This window comes from Schistocerca gregaria, chromosome X (assembly GCF_023897955.1).
Source record: "Schistocerca gregaria isolate iqSchGreg1 chromosome X, iqSchGreg1.2, whole genome shotgun sequence".
NCBI lineage: Eukaryota > Metazoa > Arthropoda > Insecta > Orthoptera > Acrididae > Schistocerca > Schistocerca gregaria.
Genome location: NC_064931.1, coordinates 160,839,126 through 160,861,654, shown reverse-complemented (window position 1 = coordinate 160,861,654; position 22,529 = coordinate 160,839,126). Strand labels below are relative to the sequence as shown.

Below are 22,529 nucleotides of genomic sequence, written 5' to 3'. Positions count from 1 at the left end.
TTCAGGGCAGATGTATTCATTGGCAGAACTGAGAACCACAGACGCTGAGTCGCTACAAAATACGTCACGTATCCAAAACACTTGTACCGCTAACTTACAAAAGCATAGTTTGAAAGTGTGCAAAAATTCTCAGACATAACCTATTTCTAGCATAACTGTACAATGAAATTAGAGAACTATTGTTTTGAATAAGGATAGACCTACTGTTCTCAAACCACAATCAAGTTTAAGCCTACAATTTAAGATAACATTATGAGTTTACTGCATCACATGCGAATGTTCGAAATTTCACATTACAAATGGGTATTGATACAGTCAATGAAAGTTTATGCAGAATCTATGCGAACAGTAAAATATGTGAATCTAGAACTTTGGATCGGCAGATGAATCTCCTACACATGGTCTCCCAAAAAGGGAAGTTCTGAAATCATCTTTTATATATAAATAAACATGTGTATTGCATTGATTTCTCACTTATTTGTTTCTGTCACACTTCTACACTGGCGTACTGAAGAAGAACACTGCAGTGTGAGTTTATTTCAGTCAATTACGTAGTATTCCATTGTGGATGTAATTGTATCTACAATCTCTTCTTCTCAAGCACATCTACATTTGTTCTTAATTATTTTAAGTTTGTCATCTTCATTTTGCTCCCTAGGTACATTCCTCAATAACTTCCTTATGAAGTCTTCATGTTGCCCTCCCTTCATTAGGTTGAACCTAATTTCTTCACGTTGCAGCCTGTTCACTGTTATCCTCTGAGAATCATTTGGTAGTCTTGATAATGCATCAGGTATTATTTTAGTTTTTATGGGCTTGTGCGTCACTTCAAAATTGTAGTCTTGTAGCGTAAGTGCCCATCTTGTTAACTGACTATGGCTTAATTTGCTGATGGTTAGAAATGCCATGGATTTGTGGACAGTGACCATCTTCACATGTCTTCCTGCCAGATAATGACAATCATTTGGAGCCATACAATTGCTAGTGCTTCCCATTCAGTAATTGAATATTTTTTTCCCATGGATTCAAACTTCTGCTACCAAAGGCTACAGTTTTTATCACTTTGGTGTCCCTGTTTTCTTCTCTTGATATAGATGTAGGCCTAACCCAGAATCCGAGCTGTTTGCAACGCTATAGTAGTCTTTAGTAAAATCAGGAAGGTACAATATCTCTGAATTACACAAGATTTCTTTAATCAATTCATATTCCTCTTCACATTTTTCATTCTAGTGCCACATCAGCTTTGCCTCAGTTTGCTTCCTCAAGTTTAAGGCATTGGGTACAGGGTCCTTGATGAATTTTCTGTAGAATTGACAGACACTGAAAAATGCTCTCAATTGTTTCTTACTGCTGGGAATGCAAAACTGCCTAACAGCCTCCAATGTACTTGGACTCAGGAAAAATACCTTCTTCTGAAATTAGGTGGCCTTGAAACTTCATCTGCAATTCACCAAATTCTGATCTATTCAGATCTGTCATCACCCGTGCTATCTCAAATGCTTCAAGACCTGCAACTAATTTGTCCAAATATTCATTCAATGGCTTGCTCACAGTGAATGTATCATCCACACAGGCAGTGACTTTACTGAGTAACTCTCCACCTATAGTTTTGTCCAGTGCTCTGATCAATTTGGAAACAGGCACATTAAATCTGAATGGCAAAACTCTGAAATGGTAACTCCTGCCAGCATACGTAAAGATGATATGCTGGCGAGATTCGGGAGCCAGAAGTAACTGCCATTAGCCAGTGGTCAGGTCAATACTACTGAGTATTTTTGCTCCTCAAAACTCCCAAATCAGTTCTAACATTTCAGACCGGACCTGCTTTGGTTGCACAATTCTGTTCACTGTGTGCACATACAAAACTGCCTTTACTTTCCCATCTTTTTTATCCGTCTTCTACCACTCTCCTTTTTGCCTGAGGAATGGGATACTGTTTAATATTGCATGGTCTGCAGTCTTTTATCTTCAGTCTGCATTCTACCCCTCTCATGATACCCAACTGCTGAGAGAAGACTTTACAATGTTTGTACAATACTGTAACCAGTTTCCTCAAAACCTCTTCATTTAAGTGTGCCCTTGTACTAATCCCACACACACTACCAGCACAACTCGCTCCTCTAGCTCTTCATTTAACTGTTCAACTGTAGGCCTCTGTTCGTAAGTTCACCAACTTAAATCCTCATCCTCCTCCTTCTCCTTCTTCTGCTTCATCCTCATCTATAAAAGTTAAGATCCTCTTCTCCCCCTTTCAACCTTTCACCTCAACAGTGCCTTCATCAGACCTCACTACCACTTCCACAGTGTCAGAATTTTACGTACTGCGCACTTCCATTTCTCGGTAGCTTAGTTCAGATTGTTATGAGCAATTATAGTAGCAATTATTGTTGTGAGCTGCTGTTATTTTGACTTGGTAAGTTGAATAACTTGCTTGAGGTTGATGCGACCCCACCACACAGTTTACATTACGAACTCGGTAATTTTAAACACTTTATATTTTGCATTTCTTACAGAAATATCACTCAACATGGCTAACAAGGCCACAGTGGTTGTTTATGATCAAGATTTTCACAGACTGTTATCACTCAGTGGTTACATGAGGTGGAAGATATTGAATACAGTGATGCTGAAGCTGCCAACGAAAGTGATCCTGAACGCAACAGTGAACACAGTACTGAATCAGAACTGGATATATCAGATAGTGATGAGTGTGAACGAGTTAGAGAAGGAACAAAACATAACACTTTCTATGGACGCAACAGCTATAAGTGGTCAACAGTGGAACCTAAGAGAAATGTTCGAATGCCTGCTCATAATATTATAGTACATCTTCCTGGACTCAAAGGGAATGCACATCTTGGCCATTCTTGTACACCACTGCAGGTATGGGAATGCTTTTTTTTTCAGAGGACATCCTAACTGAAGTTGTAACACACACAAATGAGAAAATCTAACAATATGGATGTATGTATACATGCTGATGAAACCAGAGCAGAATTGAGAGATGTTTCAGTGATAGAAATGAAGGCATTTATTGCATTATTGTAGTATACTGCAATTTTCAAATCGAATGAAGAGAATCTTGAATCCCTATTTGCTATTGATGGTACCAGTCATGATATATTTTGCTGCACAATGTCATTGAAACGAATGTTAATTCTGCTAATCTGTCTTCGGTTCGATGAATCCGGAACTAGGAATGAGAGACTGAAAACCGATACTGCAGTTGGTATCATATCTGTTTAATTCACTTGTCAGGAACAGTCAAGACTGCTACTGCATAGGAGAAACAGCCTGTGTTGATGATATATTGCTAGGATTTCATGGAAGATGCAGATTTAAAGTGTATATGGCATCGAAACCTAAAAAATTCGTTCTCAAAATCATGATCTTATGTGATGCCAGAACACATTATCTTCTAAACGCCTACATATACACTCCTGGAAATGGAAAAAAGAACACATTGACACCGGTGTGCCAGACCCACCATACTTGCTCCGGACACTGCGAGAGGGCTGTACAAGCAATGATCACACGCACGGCACACCGGACACACCAGGAACCGCGGTGTTGGCCGTCGAATGGCGCTAGCTGCGCAGCATTTGCGCACTGCCGCCGTCAGTGTCAGCCAGTTTGCCGTGGCATACGGAGCTCCATCGCAGTCTTTAACACTGGTAGCATGCCGCGACAGCGTGGACGTGAACCGTATGTGCAGTTGACGGACTTTGAGCGAGGGTGTATAGTGGGCATGCGGGAGGCCGGGTGGACGTACTGCCGAATTGCTCAACACGTGGGGTGTGAGGTCTCCACAGAACATTGATGTTGTCGCCAGAGGTCGGCGGAAGGTGCACGTGCCCGTCGACCTGGGACCGGACCGCAGCGATGCACGCCAAGACCGTAGGATCCTACACAGTGCCGTAGGGGACCGCACCGCCACTTCCCAGCAAATTAGGGACACTTGCTCCTGGGGTATCGGCGAGGACCATTCGCAACCGTCTCCATGAAGCTGGGCTACAGGCCCGCACACCGTTAGGCCGTCTTCCGCTCACGCCCCAACATCATGCAGCCCACCTCCAGTGGTGTCGCGACAGGGGTGAATGGAGGGATGAATGGAGACGTGTCGTCTTCAGCGATGAGAGTCGCTTCTGCCTTGGTGACAATGATGGTCGTATGCGTGTTTGGCACCGTGCAGGTGAGCGCCACAATCAGGACTGCATACAACCGAGGCACACAGGGCCAACACCCCGCATCATGGTGTGGGGAGCAATCTCCTACACTGGCCGTACACCTCTGGTGATCGTCGAGGGGACACTGAATAGTGCACGGTACATCCAAACTGTCATCGAACCCATCGTTCTACCATTCCTAGACCGGCAAGGGAACTTGCTGTTCCAACAGGACAATGCACGTCCGCATGTATCCCATGCCACCCAACGTGCTCTAGAAGGTGTAAGTCAACTACCCTGGCCAGCAAGATCTCCGGATCTGTTCCCCATTGAGCATGTTTAGGGCTGCATGAAGCGTCATCTCACGCGGTCTGCACGTCCAGCACGAACGCTGGTCCAACTGAGGCGCCAGGTGGAAATGGCATGGCAAGCCGTTCCACAGGACTACATCCAGCATCTCTACGATCGTCTCCATGGGAGAATAGCAGCCTGCATTGCTGCGAAAGGTGGATATACACTGTACTAGTGCCGACATTGTGCATGCTCTGTTGCCTGTGTCTATGTGCCTGTGGTTCTGTCAGTGTGATCATGTGATGTATCTGACCCCAGGAATGTGTCAATAAAGTTTCCCCTTCCTTGGACAATGAATTCACGGTGTTCTTATTTCAATTTCCAGGAGTGTATATACTGGCAAAGGCAGCGATGGAATGGGTTAGTCACCTGAGGAGAAGAAATTATTGATAACATCACAGAGCGTAATTCGACTGGCCAAACCTGCCTAGGGTACTTGGAGAAATATCACAGCTGACAATTACTTCAGCTCAATAGAAGTTGTTGATGAATTGAAAAAATGGTAGCTAACTTATGTAGGCACTCTGAAGAAAAATAAAAGGCAAATCCCATTAAAGTTCTTGCCACAAAAGAAGCATAAACAGGCCTCATCCGAATATGGGTTTACTAAAGACAAGACACTGGTTTCATATGTGCCCAAGAAAAATAAATCAGTGGTATTAATTTCATCTATGCTTCACTCTAAAAGCATGGATAATGAGACAGGCAAGCCTGAAATAATACTTTTTTATAATCAAACAAAAGGAGGTGTTGATGGATTAGGTAAAAAATGTATGACCTTTTCAACTAGCAAGCACACCTGTCGTTGGCCAATGTCAATGTTCTTTGGAATTCCTAACATTGCTGGTGTGAAATTCACATGTACTTTCTTCAGCCATCAGGGACAATAAACCCCTCTCAAGATTTGATTTCCTAAAGGATCTTTCAAGGCATCTGTGTGATATGTACCTAAATGAAAGGTTACTCAATGCAAGACTACCTAGAGAACTCAGAGGTTCTATTGGACGTATTCTCAATAAGCCATTGCCTTCTTCAGTGCAAAATGTTGGTCCAATGAAATGGAGCAGGTGTTTCCTGTGTCCTTGATCATCGGCTAAGAAGACTGAAGTGGTCTGTATAAACTGCAAACGACATATTTGTACATCCTGTAGGCACTCAATCTGTTTCGAGTGGGTGAATGAATGAAAATTTGCTCAAGTTCAGGGTTTGTGGGATTACATTAAATAGAACCTTACCTGATTAATCTTTATATTGTTTGATATTTTGGACACTAATGCACATAACTGAACTGCTCTTAATTTTCAAAGTTATGTTTCAAACTTTTTTTGGTAATTAACAGATACTTCACAATTTGAAGTTGGTGAGCTAAGGAGATATTAATCTTTAAAAAGGCCATTGTTATGTTTCAGTTTTGCAAAGCTGTTTTGATGGCACTAAAGACTGCACAGCAATGGGAAAAGCCTGTATTCATTACTTTATATTTATGTTCAAATGCCTGTCTAGAAAAATCGGCAAGTGTCTGGGGTATGTAAATATCCCATGACACAGTTTATTTCATAAAACATTCATGACACCGACTTAGGGTTAATCAGCAAGAATGGTTCCCACCACACTTAAACCATGTCCACACAGCTACTGGCAACATATTTCAGTTGGAAACATGGTTTCCTACAGTGTTTCACAAGTGTTTCATACTTGCTTGATGTCTCTGTTTCTGTCCATACTAGCAGAAAACATTTCTCAATTTATTTGCATCGTCTGCATCGCTGTTTGTCGTATTGTTTCGTATTGTCTACCATGTCATGTCTAGATGAGAAAACTATATGTGCTGCTGCAGTATTAATGCTCAAAGGTTTACACAAACAAAATGAAATGTATCTTCATAGTTTTTTTCTTTTTGTATTTATTTATCATGACTTTTGGCATGAAGGTCCTACACCCATTTCTCAGTGTTTTGAAGTTTAATGGAAGAAGGTTGGTTTTAAAACTATGATATTATTTTGATGTAGGAGAGAGAGTACAGTAGTTGGTTACGGTTGATGACATCGTTTTTGTTCGTGTATGAAATCGATTTGCTAACTTGCAAAGAGATGTCACTATCGAACGAACACATGCTATAGAAGAGGTGGTGGGAATAACTTACTACAGGAATTGAATATGCAAGACAGCTTTAGTTTCCATCAGACATCATCTGCCGATTATAAATTTCTAGCAAATATGATAGCAAACCACGGTGTCACTGAAGAGATGTCTATCGGTTCGCTCGGTAGTCCAGGGTTCCCAGGGATGGCTACCACCGCAAGGGATCATGATAGCCTGATCTTAGTGACATCTGTTGGTTTGCTCAGTAGTTGAGGGTCCCTTACGATGTTGGCTCCAGACGCCTGTAGTAGTAGGGGTGAGTCTTATTACATGCTAGTAAAGTCACACGTGATGTCATTATGATGTGCACCCACTGTATCGAAGTTAACAGAGACCGTTATCGACTTTTGTGATCGTTCTAGGTGCATAACACTGGTAGACATTTTTGCATATGAATTAAAGGAGTGGCTCATTGTGTCCTCAACTGGTCTATTCACTGCAATTTTGGAAGATACTATGTCTGCTTTTTCTTTGGAAGTACAAATCTGCCAACTTTCGAAAAATAGACTATGTAAATGATAAAGTTGGCTGTTGTCAGAATGCAGTTACTGTGGCTTACTCAGTTAACTGCTCAGTTAACTGTAAATGTTCAGTAACAGAGATCTCATTTGCTGCCACATGGCCGCATTGTATGGAGTCCACATTAAACTTGACCCAAGTAGGGAACTCTCTTCAAGAATGATTCAGTTGTTGAAATTAAAGACTGATATGTCTAATACCAAAGCATAATTTGACAAATACTTTCCATATACCAATTACACAAACCAGTATCACTGAAGAAATGCATCAGTGAATCTGAAGTTGCCCTGTTGGTTTATTACTAATATTAAGAAATATTGAATCTGACCTTCTAACACCCTTTTTAGAATTTCAGTCTCGCCTGAGTGAAAAACAGGTGCCAGTTTGACTCATTTGCTGCAAGACATCAGGAAAGTCATTAGTCAAATCTTAAGTTAATTTTAACTTCTCATTTCGTTTCTGTGTACATGATAGGTACAGCATTTTTGCTGAAAATAGTGACCAAAGAAGTTTTCTCTCAAATGCCAGTTACTCATCACAGTCTTAAAAACTTGGGCACGACTAGGGATAATGTATGTAAGCAAAGTAGTCTGCCATGATACATAAAAAATAATGCACTCCTCTTGAATGCAGGGCAGCACAGCATGCATTAGCTTATTTTTCCAGGTAATTTAATACCTTCATCCCATTTTACACAGAATTCAACATCTGGGTTAGTCCATATCAATTGAGGCAGGCTAGGAAAAAAACTTATCTTTATAGTCTCAGATGTTATTGAATTTAGCATATGTTAAAATGAAGGACTGAGTAAGGAACACACTTTTTTTTTTGTTTTCTCCAAAAAAATTTCTGCTCTGAGATACAGCTCTCCAAAGATGACACTACACGCACCATTCTGAAGATGCAAATTTCAGAAAAAATTTTTTAATGCTCTATCTCTGTAACAGTTCTAGATATTTTCTTGGTGTTGTTTTATTTGAAAGATAATTTCTTTATGATTACAAAGAAATCCTCCATTTGGGCTTATTTGTCAAAGTTCTTTTGCCATAGCGTTCTGAACTTTTTTATAATTTATGGAAAACAACCGTTTTTTCAAAAATGCAATCCATAAAATTTTGATTTTTTTTCTGTTGATTAATAGCATTAGTACATTCCCTGACAAGGAGAGCTTCCACTTTTAGATTGAACAGGTTTTACAAACAATTGAAATTTTTGCCATACATAAAACCTGTTTTATTACCACATTATGGCATAACAGGCTCATAAAAATCAAAACCTAGCCTTATTTAACATAATTTTGAAAGATGAATAAGAGACTCATTTTTCAAGCACTTTAAATGGTTCCAAAATGTATTTGAAAGGCCCAAAGACTTACAGGTTTCAATTTATACAACTTCTGTGCATTCTGTTTTGTACTGAAATTAGCCAGTCAATGAACTAAAAATGTGTTCCTCTGCTTCAGTATCTTTCTTTGATATAGAGTGATGCCTTCCTGTAGAACCAATAGGAACTGGAGCACTTACAATCTCCAGAACATTGTCAGCAGGAAGTGAGCACTGATGGTGTTGTTGCTGTCCTTTGGCTAGACACCTATATCCAGCAGCTGGTCCATGTGGTAGAGCAGCTGGTCCAGGTGGTAGCATAAAGTTCACTACTATTTCATTTAACTTGTAAATGGTGTCTGTAATGTCTGTAACCATGAACATACCCCTTCTCAGTCTGTGAATTTTAATATTATCCTGCTGTTTCTGAGGTGTTGGCTGAACGAATGAAATTTCTTCATTCTTGCTCTTTAAAGTGCATGCAATATGCGTTCACCCATCACTTTGAGTCCAAAAATGTGTCTTCTGAATTCCTTTCACAGGAGTAGTTTGTTTGGACCATTCTTCTTTTTTCTGCTCATGGAATTCTTCAATTTCCTCTTTGGACAAAAGATGATGTCATGACTCTCCTAAAATAATCAGCATTCTGAATTGCAGCTGGTGTTGGTCTGAAAAGGATTATTTTTTGTAGCATGATGCTTCAGCAGGCCTCCTACACCATCATAAGGCCCTTCCCTTGACCAGTAGCACTGTATACCCAATCAATTGGCACAAGCGACTTACTCAATTCAAAAAGCAGGTAACCATTTTTAAAATGACTAGACACCATCAGAAATAATGATGATTTTCTATGCCACTGTTTGCAGTTGAAGAATTTTGCACATTGCTAGCAAATTATGTGCGGAGTCATGTCCTGTGTCATCACTTAGTTCTGCAACACTTGTGGCCTTGTTTTGAAAATATGTCACTCCTTTAAAAATTGAAACCTGGTCATAACTCCAATGATACCCTTGTACTTCTTGTGGGAGAATTACAGACCAGTTCTCAGCAAAATCACAGTGAAGCACTAAACATAGTTCTTCAGCTTGTACACACCCTTTCATTTCTGCAATGTGTTGTTGTTGCCATTTCTTCATATGCTGGTGTGTTACTGCTTTCACTGGCCCTTTGCCAAGTTCATCAATGAAACTGCCAAAGGCAACAGTTTTCTTATTTAGTTTATTTTCTTCCCATGTCGTATGTGTAATTTCTGCAAAGTTATCTGCTATGTTTTCCATGCCAAATGGCTGTAAAGACAGTCCTCCCTTTCCAGGGCAGTCACCACATTCTTGAAACAAACAAGTCTCTCACTTTAAGTCACACACCCAACCAAGGTGTCATATGTCATGTGCTCTAGTAAGTTCTTCAAAGTTACCACACAAAGTTCAAAATTCGCGCAGTACACACATAAACAGACATCTCTAGGTGGGTTTGGAATTACCCACCTAAGTCGTAGTGCATAAAATTTTGATCTTCCAATGTGTGAAGTTGTATAGTTGCTCTTATAAATTGCAAAAGTTTCTTCAATACTTTGAGTCATGTACCTCTTCACCTTCACAACTTTTTGACCTTCAACTGTTACAATTATAGGGTCTTTTTTTGTTGGCACTCTGGCGAGAACAGTCTCATTTGTCTTCCAGATAAAATGACTGCACTATTTGAACTTGAGCTGCTGCTACAGGATGACCATGATAGAGATCTTGTCTTTCAAAGACTCCTTTTACAGACATCACATTTCTTGATTTGCCTACCATTTACTTTGATACTGATGGAACATGGTTCAAAATTATTTTCTTTGAAAATGTCATTGGAATATTAGTTAAAACTTGCACATTTTCACTGTAGGATGCACAATATTCATTAGCTAAATTGATATTTGTGAAAAGTTCCTGGCAAGATGTGCAAGAGTGCTTTGGTTCATCTTCTGAAGATGGAATTTCTACTTTGCAGAGTGTGGTCAGTTTTGCTGTAGTGTATTCAGACATAGCTTTAGTAATTTCTCTGTTCTTTCTTGATGCATAGAGCTTATGACTCAACTTCACTGACCACGGTTTCTTAACAGGAATAACACCTACCTCTGTAGTTGACTGATTCAGGGTATTTAATTCTTTCTCTATTGATGCAAAATCTGTATCATCTGCACCATGGGAGGCTTCACCGTGTTCAGATACTATCATTGTTGTTATTCTGTTAAAACATTTAGAACACAAAAAGTTGTCACTGGAAACATCTTCACTTTGAAACAGAGTCTTCAAATGAGAACACTTATTCCCAACCAGAACAAAGTCTGTTTTTTGTTTATCTTATATGTCACTCTTTTATGGATATTCAAATAGTCACCACACTTCACTCTCCCATGGCCCCTGTCTGAAGACACTTGAAACAGTCCTTTTCACAAAACACCCTGCAACTGTGTCAGCTGTCAACTTCCTCACAAAAACACAGAACTCACTAGATGGTCTCAGATGTCTTAGAAGCCTCTCCAGTAAACCAATTAGCACTTAACAACTACTATACAGAAACCTGTAATGAACTACTATGAGAAAGAAACTGACAAGAAACTACAACAAAGTGTAAGAAATATCTGCGGCAATGAAAGTGAAAAGCAATAACTGCAACAAAGATAGTGATAAGAAATAACTGCAACATGAACAACAGAAATAAACATTGTGACAAAGGAATTAGTAAGGAACAGTTTCAGTGAAGACATACATTACCTTTGAAAGTTAAAAAAAAAAAAAAAAAAGATTTTTTAAAATAAAATCTGTCCAACTTAAAAATGGAAGCTCTCCTTTAGAGATAATATAATACTACATGGTCCTAATCAACAGAAAAAAATCTAAATTTTCTGGATTGGCATTCTTGAAAAAAAACCCCTGTAAATTATAAAAAAAATTCAAAAGGTGGCAGTAAAATAACTTTGACAGATATGCCCATCGGAAGATACCATTGTAATCATTGAGGAATTATCTTTCAAATAAAAAAAACTCTAACAAAATATCTAGAACTGTTACAGAGATACATCATTTTAAAATTTTTCCCAAAATTCTCATCTTCAGAATGCTGTTTGCAATGTCATCTTTGGAAGCCTGTATGCCAGGGCAGTAATTTTTTGGAGAAAACAAAAAAAAAGTGTTTCTTACTTACTCCTGAATTTTAACATATGATAAATTCAATAACATCTGAGAATATGAAGGTAACCTCCCTGCCTGAAGTGATACGGCTTATGCCATCTACAGAATTCTTTGATTTAGTGCTCATCAACTTTGGAAACTGCAGTGAAAGTACAGTTGCATATTTTAAAATGTGTTGAAAGTAAGTGTCAGATGGGCAATGTTAACAAATTGTTGTGTTTTACTGATATAAAGAACAATTTGCAAATATTGGCTGCTTAGTACAGTCACTTGATACTGGTATTTGAGGAAAAAAAAACTTTGGTCACATTTTCAGCAAAAATTCTGTACCTATCATGCACACAGAAAAAAATGAGAAGTTGAATTTAACTTTAGATGTGACTAATGACTTCTCTTATGTCTCATGGTGAATAAGTCAGACTGATGCCTGACTTTCACCCTGGTGAGATTGATAAATACTAAAAGTGTGTTTGGAGGTAAAAAAAAAAAGGCTCTGAGCACTATGGGACTTAACATCTGAGGTCATCAGTCCCCTAGAACTTGGAACTACTTAAACCTAACTAACCTAAGGACATGACACAAATCCATGCCCGAGGCAGGATTGGAACCTGCGACGGTAGCGGTCGCGCGGTTCCAGACTGAAGCGCATAGAACCGCTCGGCCACTATGGCCGGTGTTTTGAGTTCAGGTTCAGTAATCCTTACTGGTAGTAATAAACTAATAGGACAACTTCAGATACATTGATGCAGTTCTTCAATGATAACAGTATCTGTAATTGGTTGTCAATGTGGAGGATATCTGCCATACTCTGCTTTGGTGTTAGACATTTCAGTCTTTAATTTTAACAACTGAATCATCTCTGTAATACATTTCCCTACTTGTGTCGAGTTTAACATCAACCACGTACAATGCTGCAAATTGGTAGCAATTATTGCATTTGTCACCAAACAATTGCAATTAGACAACTGAGCCACAGTGACTCTATTTCGACAAGAGCCAATGTTACCATTTTCATAGCCTATTGTGGGGTCTTTTTTCTGAAAGTAGGCAGGTTGATGATTCCAAAGTAAATACAGACATCAATAGCTTCCAAAAGTGCGGTGAATATACCACCAAACTGTGGCCACGAGTAAAACAGACCACCCAGAGGCACAATATGCAGCTGAACATAACATGGTTAGTTTTAATGGCTGCTTCACAATCCGAATGATCTGTATGGGTCCTCTCCCCTTCACCAGCTTTTCTGTACTGCACAGATTGTATTTATCCTTACAACACATTCTCCACTCCCAAAATTATCCTGGCCTCAACCTAAGGTAACCTACTGTATCCACTCTCTCCACCCAACAGTTTGTTCCCTCTGTATCACCTCCTCCCTCTCCACATCTCCTCACCCTCTTTGTGTGCTGCCCCCTGCCATTGCATCTGCCCATCTTTCCTCATCCCTGCTCCTGTCCTTTTCTGCTCTCTGTCCCTCCCCCCCCCCCCCCCCCCCCATTTCCCTGCACGACAGCCTCCTGACACTGTATCTCGTGGCAGTCTTGTCATGCTTACTACCAGTCCCTGTAGGCTCGCCATACGATGCTTTTCTCTCCTTCAAACTGTACCCTGCTGTACCTTTCCCTTCCCTTTCCTCTCCAGACTGTTACTTCCATTCAATGTGACAGTTGCATTCTGGTCTGAACTGCTGAAGATGGCAGTCATATGTGCACTTGCTATGTGTGTGTGTGTGTGTGTGTGTGTGTGTGTGTGTGTTTCCTTTTCTGAAGAAAGTTTTGGCCAAAAGCTAAATGTGTAACAGTCCATTGTGCCTGTTTGCAACTCAACATGCCATCTTTACAGCCGGTAGCAATCTATTGCTTTCCTTGTATTGTTGATATAGCAGCCTGGAATTTCCATTGTTTGATTTTTAACTACAACCACTGTTGTGTACGTCTCATTAAATTTATTTTCCCTGAACTGCCGTTGGAAAATGAAATCAGAATATATCATGGTAAGGCACAGGTCTTTGCTCCCTAATATGGACTACTATAATTTTGTAAGTGTTGAGGATGACACTACATATTAAATTTGGAGTTATGCGACGACAGCCCACTCAGTAGGTAATTATACTAGTCAGGGAATATTAAAGTTTTGCATTTATTTTCACTGAGATATGTCCTAGCTTAAAATACAGGTGTACTGTCAAAAACAACAGTCAAGTTCTCCAAAGTTGGACATTTTTGTTCTTGTTTTACATATAAATTATAACCAAGTGAATCAATGATTGTATACGTAAAGATTCATCCTTCTATGTCAAACTTTCGGTCACACTTGCCTATTGCTTCATTGACAAGGAATTAATATCAAATCATTCATTGCTTTTTGTACATGAATGATAATAACCAATCCGTCATCTATCAAAAAAAAAATTTTTATCACGCTGCAATCAATAAGTTATGTGAATAAACTGCGCATAACTTTCAATATGGTAAACTATTTATAAAAGTGGCTTGTACTTGCCACCACATTTATTTTCTACTTTTACTGCTATACTGATTCTGAAATGTACGTTCCCTTTTTTGTCATTCATTGATGATTACATGAAACATTTTGATTTTACAGGCTATCTCAGATGACAAATTTTAGTTAGTGTTAATCAAAATATCCACGGGTGTACTGCCGGTCTATAGTGTCCAATGGGCATAATATTTCGGCGATCAAACATGTCGCCATCATCAGGTGAACTGACGGACTGAGCTCCTGTGAACGTGCCGGCACGGAGATCCGTACGCTATGGCTGCTCAGGGGGAACTGGGTTCGGCCGCGGCGGCGGCCGGTTTAAATACACTCTGCCTGCGGCGCGCTCCCTCCGCCGTCCGCGCCCCGCGCCACGGTAGCGCAGTGGAACAGATTGCGACGGCGTCTGAGATGACGTCGGTGTGATGGCTCTGTCCGCCGTGGTCGTCACAACTATGCGTTTGCTCTATTTACTCCAGTTCCCCCCGAGCAGCCATAGCATACGGATCTCCGTGCCGGCGCGTTCACAGGAGCTCAGTCTGTCAGTTCACCTGATGATGGCGACATGTTTGATCGCCGAAATATTGTGCCCGTTAGACACTATAGACCGGCAGTACACCCGTGGCTATTTTGATTATCAAATACGCCAGGAGAAACTCAAGAATTAGTTAGTGTTGTCCTGTATTTTGGGTGTTTCTTATTACTTTTATTATTCTCTTTCCAGTTCTGATTATTCTTATATATATGACAAACAATGATTCTCCTTTCTCTTACTGTACATACTATCTACACTCAACAGTGTTTTTCCCCATTATTTCATTAAACTACTACTACTACCACCACCACTACTGATAAAGAGCCTCTGATTACTGAGAAAAGTGGGTCTTAGGTCTAATGACATCATACCTACCATGAACACCTTCCCACAGTGGGATAGTTCAGATTTTGTGTGGGGCATTTAAGGAGAGAACTAAACTGATCCAAATTAACTTATGTCTTCACCCATAACATTTTATCCCTTGTAATGCGAATCAGTTCCTGGCCTTGAGAAATTAAGTGTGTAGATTCTTAGAATGAGATTTTCACTCTGCAGCAGAGTGTGTGCTGATATGAAACTTCCTGGTAGATTAAAACTGTGTGCCGGACCGAGACTCAAACTCGGGACCTTTTCCCAAGTTCAGGTCTCAGTCTGGCACACAGTTTTAATCTGCCAGGATGTTTCATGTAGATTCTTCTTATGTAATGTCCAAAACTTCCAATAATACAGTACTGCTTCCTTTTCTGATGGAGGTTTAGTCAACTAAACTTTCCACATCTATTCTTATATTTATTCTGATTTTAGTTCCAGAAGGTATGGACATATACATCCATAAAATATTAGTGTTGGTATCACAAACTCATTAGTCTTTTTTAAATTCCTATGGAAACAAAATATACTTATAATATTCAGTGGAAATATGTACAGGGATTTACATGGAAGAGTAAAAAATAACATTTATATTTCCTCCAGTGTTTTATTAGATCTATATTCCAATAAACAAGTGGCCTTAAAATATGGTGTTACTCATAACTTATATTTTAACACTTGTTTGCCACAATGGAGATTGGTGTAAAAGTGATATAAAAATCACTTACATCTCTTATCAATTTGATAATGTATCCGTCAAGTGAACACAAATGTACATTAAACTGCACCCATACAGAAAGTAAGAAAATATATGACTAAGTCTTTTACAGTTCATACTTTACCACCAACACTTAAATTTTTGTTAGGCACAAGAAGTATAGCAAAAATTTCTTCTTGTAGATTCTATTCTGTAACCTCAGGAGGCAAAGGAGCTATGCTTTCCTCTATCTGCCATCTAAGCAAAGGTATAAATGAACAATCAAAATACTGTCAGAAAATTGTCTGTGGCTATCAGTAATCAAAACATAGTAACAGTCAAGAATAGATGAGCTGTAGATATTACAAAAAGTGTACAATTCAACAATCTTTATAAGTATAAATCACTATACAGCACTAAAACTTATGTCAAAACAAGTAAATTTTTGCGGTACTACTAGCTCTCCCTCCAGAGACAATTGAGGCAGAGGGTGGGGGAGGGAAGGGAGAGAGAGAGAGAGAGAGAGAGAGAGAGAGAGAGAGAGAGAGAGAGAGAGAGAGAGATAAGACACCACTTATAAACAAATTCCTAATTTACAGAAGGTAATATTGTTTTGACATAAGTTCCTTTAAAATTTTATCTATCAATCTGTACAGTGGTCTACAATGAGAGATGCTCTGTTAAAAGAAAGTCAGTAATGTGACCTCACATAGTTAGGCTCCATTTTAATGTGAAGTTTAATTTAGTTGTCAAGCTGCTGGAAATGTCCTGAGATGGGCATCTATCAAAGGACATTAATTTATCTAAAGAAGATAGCACAATACTCAAAACTGTAAAATACATGCTGTCATTTCTTCCAAAATAAAATTATATAATTTAATATATATATAGTCAGTGTTATTCATCAGCAACAAAACAGGGAAAAGTCAAATTATAAAACAAAGCTACTAGTTACATTTATTTAAAGAAAACTACTGTGCAGAAATTTCAGTGGAACAAAACAGTCTTCCAGTATGACCGTCCAAAATCTTGGAAGACAGGGTGCTACTTACTGTAAAGAAGACACTTCAAGTTGCAAACAGGCACAATTAAAAGACATTTACATAAAGCTTTAGGCCACAGCCTTCATCAGTGAAAGAGAGACACACACTATTCACGCACACACAACCAGCAACTCCAGCAGATGCTGGAGGGCAGTCGTGAGTGTAAGGTGTGCTTGCTTGTGTGTGTGTCTCCCTTTCACTGCTGAAGGTCATGGCCAAAAACTTTGTGTAAGTGTCTTAATTGTGCCTGTCTGCAACTTGATGTGTCCTCTTTATGGTGAGTAGCAATCTGTCTTTTCCTACAGTATTGATATTCCTACCTAGAGTTTCCATTGTCTGATTGTCCAAAATCTTGTGATGTCCCACTGACAATATCGAAGATGTAACATTGATAAGATTATTTCTTATTTGATAATAGTAGTAATCAAGTAGCTGCATTATTATAGGTGTAACAGCTAACTGCATACATCACAAGAATGTGGAAAATAACGAACATGGATGCAAAGGTGGTCCAATTTCTTATACAGAAAATCATGAAATAACAGAGTATATGGGATATTCAACTTAATATTTTTTCACCTGTTACATGAAAAAGTATGTGATACACATACACCCAGTACTTTTGTCTAGCGCATAAGTTTTCAAATTTATTAGCACAAGCGTATTATTATATAAGAAATTTCAATCCAGTTTCATAGTCTGTGCTCCCCAAAACATGAATCTGACATCAGACGATCTTAAAATATATGTGAAGCACCTCAATGTAGGGCAACAACATTTTTTTCTCCACGACTGATTTAAAAATTCAACATGCTACCACATAATATCTGACACAGCACTGTTCATCCAGAATAGTACAAATCTAACTGTTGGAGGTGTGTACCAATCTTAAGCACATAGAAATTTTTAATATCATATTGATATCTGAGATGAGTGCCATAAATTTGTCATTTCTGGTATACAAAATAGCATCTATAGTAAAATTTTTCATGTCTTACTTCAATTTCTCACGAATTTATGAAATAACCATTTTATAAAATAGTAGATGGACATATGTACACATACACACAGATATAACTGTCAGAAGACTTTTGGAAATGTGTACAACACACTTTTTTTTCAGAAACTCAGATCACAAACATTAGAAATAATCAACTCTTTGGGGCTAAAACACCAACCACAGCAGTCCTCAGTACAAGTACAATGCAATAATTTTATTTTTGGAAACATATTCACTTCACTTATAACTCTGTTCCTAGCCAAGAGACAACCTCGAGAGTCACCTTACTGCCTGTTTGTTTTAACATTTTCACTGCCGCTGAATGTTTTACATTCTCCAGACTGTGTCCATCCACTGCCAAAAGACGATCTCCACACCTACAGATATTAAACATTTGATTAGATAAACAATTCCAACAATGGTACCAATTTTTTGAACTCAACTTAACTTGTAACTGTAGAACTATGCAGATATATATATAACATCTGAATTCTCTGTATTTTATTCAAATACAGAGAATACTGTGACTTATTTGCAGAACAAACATTAGATCAAATATATTTTTTGTTCCATAAATTCACGGTAAGGAGATCCTCAAGCATGTCGAACATGTTACAAGACAAGAATTCATAACATATATACTAACAACTGAGATATTTATGTTCTTTTGTAGACCCTACATAATATCATTGTCACAGATATGTAATAACTAAAGATATGAAACACACTTTCATTGAAAGGGCAATACCAAACTTGTCACAAACATGTAAATGTAGGTTACAGTAGTTATGCGTCATCTAACCCACACATACATTGATCACATTGTTTACATCAACAAACATGGTCTTGTTCTCCTGGTACAACAATATGGCTGAAAGCAAGGGGAAACTACAGCGTAATTTTTTCCTGAAGGCATGACTCTCAACTGTATGATTAAATGATGATGGCATCCTCTTGAGTAAAATATCCCCCATTCAGATCTCCAGACATCCTCAGGAGGAATAAAATTGGTGTACAAAGGGTTGGAGCACGTAATTTTAGATCCCTTAATTGGGCATGTAGGTTAGAAAATTAATAAAGGGAAATGGATAGGTTGAAGTTAGATATTTATTGGGAATTAGTGAAGTTTGGTGGCAGAAGGAACAGGACTTCTAGTCAGGCGAATGCAGAGTTATAAAAACAAAATCAAATAGGAGTAATGCAGAAATAGATCTAATAATGAATAAGAAACTAAGAATGCAGGTAAGCTATTATGAGCAGCATAGTGAATGCATTATCACAGCCAATATAGACAGGAAGCCATCACCCACCACAGCAGTAAAAGTTTATATGCCATTTAGCTTTGCAGATGATGAAGACATTGAAAAAAAATGTATGAAATGAAATAAAATGAAATGAGCGCATGGCATTGTTGGCTGGGAGGCCCCATCTGGGGAGGTTTGGCTGCCAAGTGCAAGTCTTATCGCACTCAATGCCACATTGGGCAACTTGCGTGCTGGTGATGAGGATAAAATGATGATGAGGATAACACAACACAGAGTCCACTAGCAGAGAAGATCTCATACCCAGATGGGAATCAAATCAGGGCCCTCTTGCATGGGAGGCAAGCATGTTACTACCCAGCTAAGCAGGCAGCAAATAAAAAAAAGAGAGAAAATAACCTATTCAGATAGCTTAAGGGAGACAAAAATGTAATTGTGATGGGGAACTGCTATTCAATAATGGGAAATGGAAGACAAGGAAAACTAGTAGGTGAATATGGGCTGGGAAAAAGGAATAATAGAGGAAGCCACCAGGTAGAATTTTGCACAGAATGTATACATGGAAGAGACCTCGAGGCACCGGAAAGTTTCAGACTGATTATATAATGGTAAGACATATTTCGGAACCAGATTTTAAACTATAAGACATTTCCAGAGGCAGATGTGAAATGACCACAATTTATTGGTTATGAACTGTAGATTAAAACTGAAGAAATTGCAAAAAGGTAGGTCATCAAGGACATCAGACTTGGATAAGTTGAAAGAAGCAGAGGTTGCTGAGAATTTCAGAGGGAGCATTGAGCAACAATTGACTAGCACAAGGGTAAGAAATACAGCATAAGATCACAAGAGGTACTGAATTTAACTGACAGAAGCAGAGAATATGAAAATGATGCAGGTGAAAGATAAATACAAACATTTAAAAAATGCGAACAATAGAAAGTGCAAAATGGCTAAGCAGGAATGGTTAGAGGGCAAACGTGAGGATTTTAAAGCATATTTAATTAGGGTAAAAATACAAACTATATACAGGAAAATTAAAGAGGCCTTTGGAGTAAAGAGAACCACCTGTATGAACATCAAGAGCTCGGACAGAAAACCAGTACTAAGCACAGAAGGGTAAGCTGAAAGTAGGAGCATACAGAAGTTCTGTGGAAGGGATCTGAACTCAAAGGCAGAATAATGGAAAGGGAAGAAGATGAAGATGAAATTGGAGATATGATATTGCGAGAATAATTTGACAGAGCACTGAAGTCTAAATAAGGTCCCTGAAGTAGATAACATTCTGCCAGAACTACTGATACAATTGAGAGAGCCAGACATGACAAAACCTGGTGTGCAAGATGTATGAAACAGATGAAATACCCTCAGCCTTCAAGAAGAATGTAATAATTCTAATTTAAAAAAAGCGAGTGATGACAGGTGTGACGTGTGACTATTACAGAACCATCTGTTTAGTAAGTCATGGTTGCACAATACTAACAAATTCTTTAGAGAAGAATGGAAATGGAAAAGCCAACCTCAGGTAAGACCAGTCTGGATTCTGGACAAATGTAGGAAAATGCAAGGCAATATTAAACCCACAATTTCTCTTAGAATATGGGTTAAGGGGAGGCAGACCTACATTTATAGCATTTGTACACTAAGAGAGTGTTTCTGACAATGTTGACAGGAATGTTCTCTCTGAAATTCTGAAGGTGGCAGGAGTAAAATACAGGGAGACTAAGGCTATTTACACCTTGCACAAAAACCAGGTGACAGTTATAATAGTCAAGAATCATAAGAGGGAATCACTGATTAAGAACGGAGTGAGACAGGGTTGTAGCCTATCCCTGATGTTATTCAACCTGTACACTGAACAAACAGTAAAGGAAACCGAAGAAAAATTTGGAGTAGGAATTAAGAAATAAAAACTTCGAGGTTGTCCAGTGACACTGTAATTCTGTCAGAGACAGCAAAGGGCTTGGAAGAACAGTCGAATGGAATGTACGTCTTGAAAGGAGGATAAAAGATGATCAACAACAAAAGCAAAACAAAGATAATGGAATATAGTAAAATCAAATCAGGCTATGCTGAGGGGATTAGCTGAGGAAAGGAGACACTAAAAGTACAAGATGAGTTTTGCAATCTGAGCAGCAAAACAGCTGGTGATGGCCAAAGTAGAGAGCATATATCATGTAGATGGGCAATGGCAAGGAATGCATTTCTGAAGAAGAGAAATTTGTTAACATCAAACATACATTTAAGTATTAGGAAGTCTTTTCTGATGGTATTTGTCTAGAATGTAGCCATGTAGGGAAGGGAAACATGGACGGTAAACAGTTTAGACAAGAAGAGACTAGATGGTTTTGAAATGTGGTGCTACAGTCAAATTCCGATGATTAGATTGCCTAAATACTGAGGAGGTGCTGAATAGTGTGTTGTTCCACCTTTGGATTGCAGCATTTTTTGTGTGGCATTCATTACATAAGCCCTCAACAGGCTTCCAGATGTATGTGGCATGAGATTTCTATGCACAGGTCATGCAAGTGTGGAACTGCTGCCTGGTAGTGTTCTAGGTGTGTTCTGTAGAGTTCAGATGAGATGAATTTGGTGGTGAAGACACAAACTGTCAGTGAAGACATCAAGAATGGAGAGACGCTGGTGGTCCACAATAATGTTCACATAGTCCACAGCTGTCACAGTATCTCGTATTACTACTTCAGGCCCTAAGGAAGACAAGATGAGTGTCCCCACAGCATAATACTGCCCCCTACCAGCCTGCATCTGACGTGCAGTGTATGTTTTGAGCAGCAGCAGTTCACGTGGATGACAGAATATCAGGACATGAACACTGACCTGGTGTAACAATAAACATAATTCATCCAACAGAGTGAAACACTTCCACTGAGCCACAGTCCAACTCAATGATCCCGTGCCTACTAAAGCTGTAATTGACGATGCCATCAGTAAAAAGTGGGAACACACAGGGGTTGTCTGCTGTGGAGTCCGATGTTCAACACTGAGTGCTGAATGGTGTCACTTGTGAGTGCACCAGCGCTGTTCTCCCTTAGACCAACCACAAATCACTGCCTATTTTGCTTTACAGAGCGGAAAAACTTCCGACCTCCACATTCTGTGAGATGTGGATGTCTGACATCTACTCATCACCTACTCGTAGTTTCACAGTACTTCAACCACTTTCGTAGATGCACAGAACAATACCAAGTGAGCAGCCGACTGACTGAGCTGTTTCTGAGACATTTGTTCCCAGGTGCCCAGCCATAACAATCTGCCTTTTGTTAAAGTAACTGTCAGCAGATTTCCCCATTTGTTGCCTGTACTGCTGCTAGAATGTTTCTCCATTTGTCTCTGCTTTGCATATACACGTTCATTACCATGTCACATGCCTACAACACCACCAGGCAGTATTCAGTCTCACCAGTGTACATCACTTGGTTCTGCTAAG

The 22,529-nt window shown here is 39.1% G+C and overlaps 1 protein-coding gene across 7 annotated transcripts in view; it reads right to left on the bottom strand.

Moving 5' to 3' along the window:
- Positions 1-15,666: 15,666 nt before the first annotated feature.
- LOC126298395 (ligand of Numb protein X 2-like) overlaps positions 15,667-22,529 on the bottom strand; it is a 524,161-nt gene continuing 517,298 nt past the window's right edge. For all 7 annotated transcript variants that reach the window (XM_049989706.1, XM_049989703.1, XM_049989704.1 and 4 more), the window contains one exon: positions 15,667-18,196. In XM_049989706.1, the coding sequence (XP_049845663.1) occupies positions 18,061-18,196 (136 nt within the window). In that variant the 3' untranslated portion in view covers positions 15,667-18,060. The remainder of the gene's footprint in view (positions 18,197-22,529) is intronic.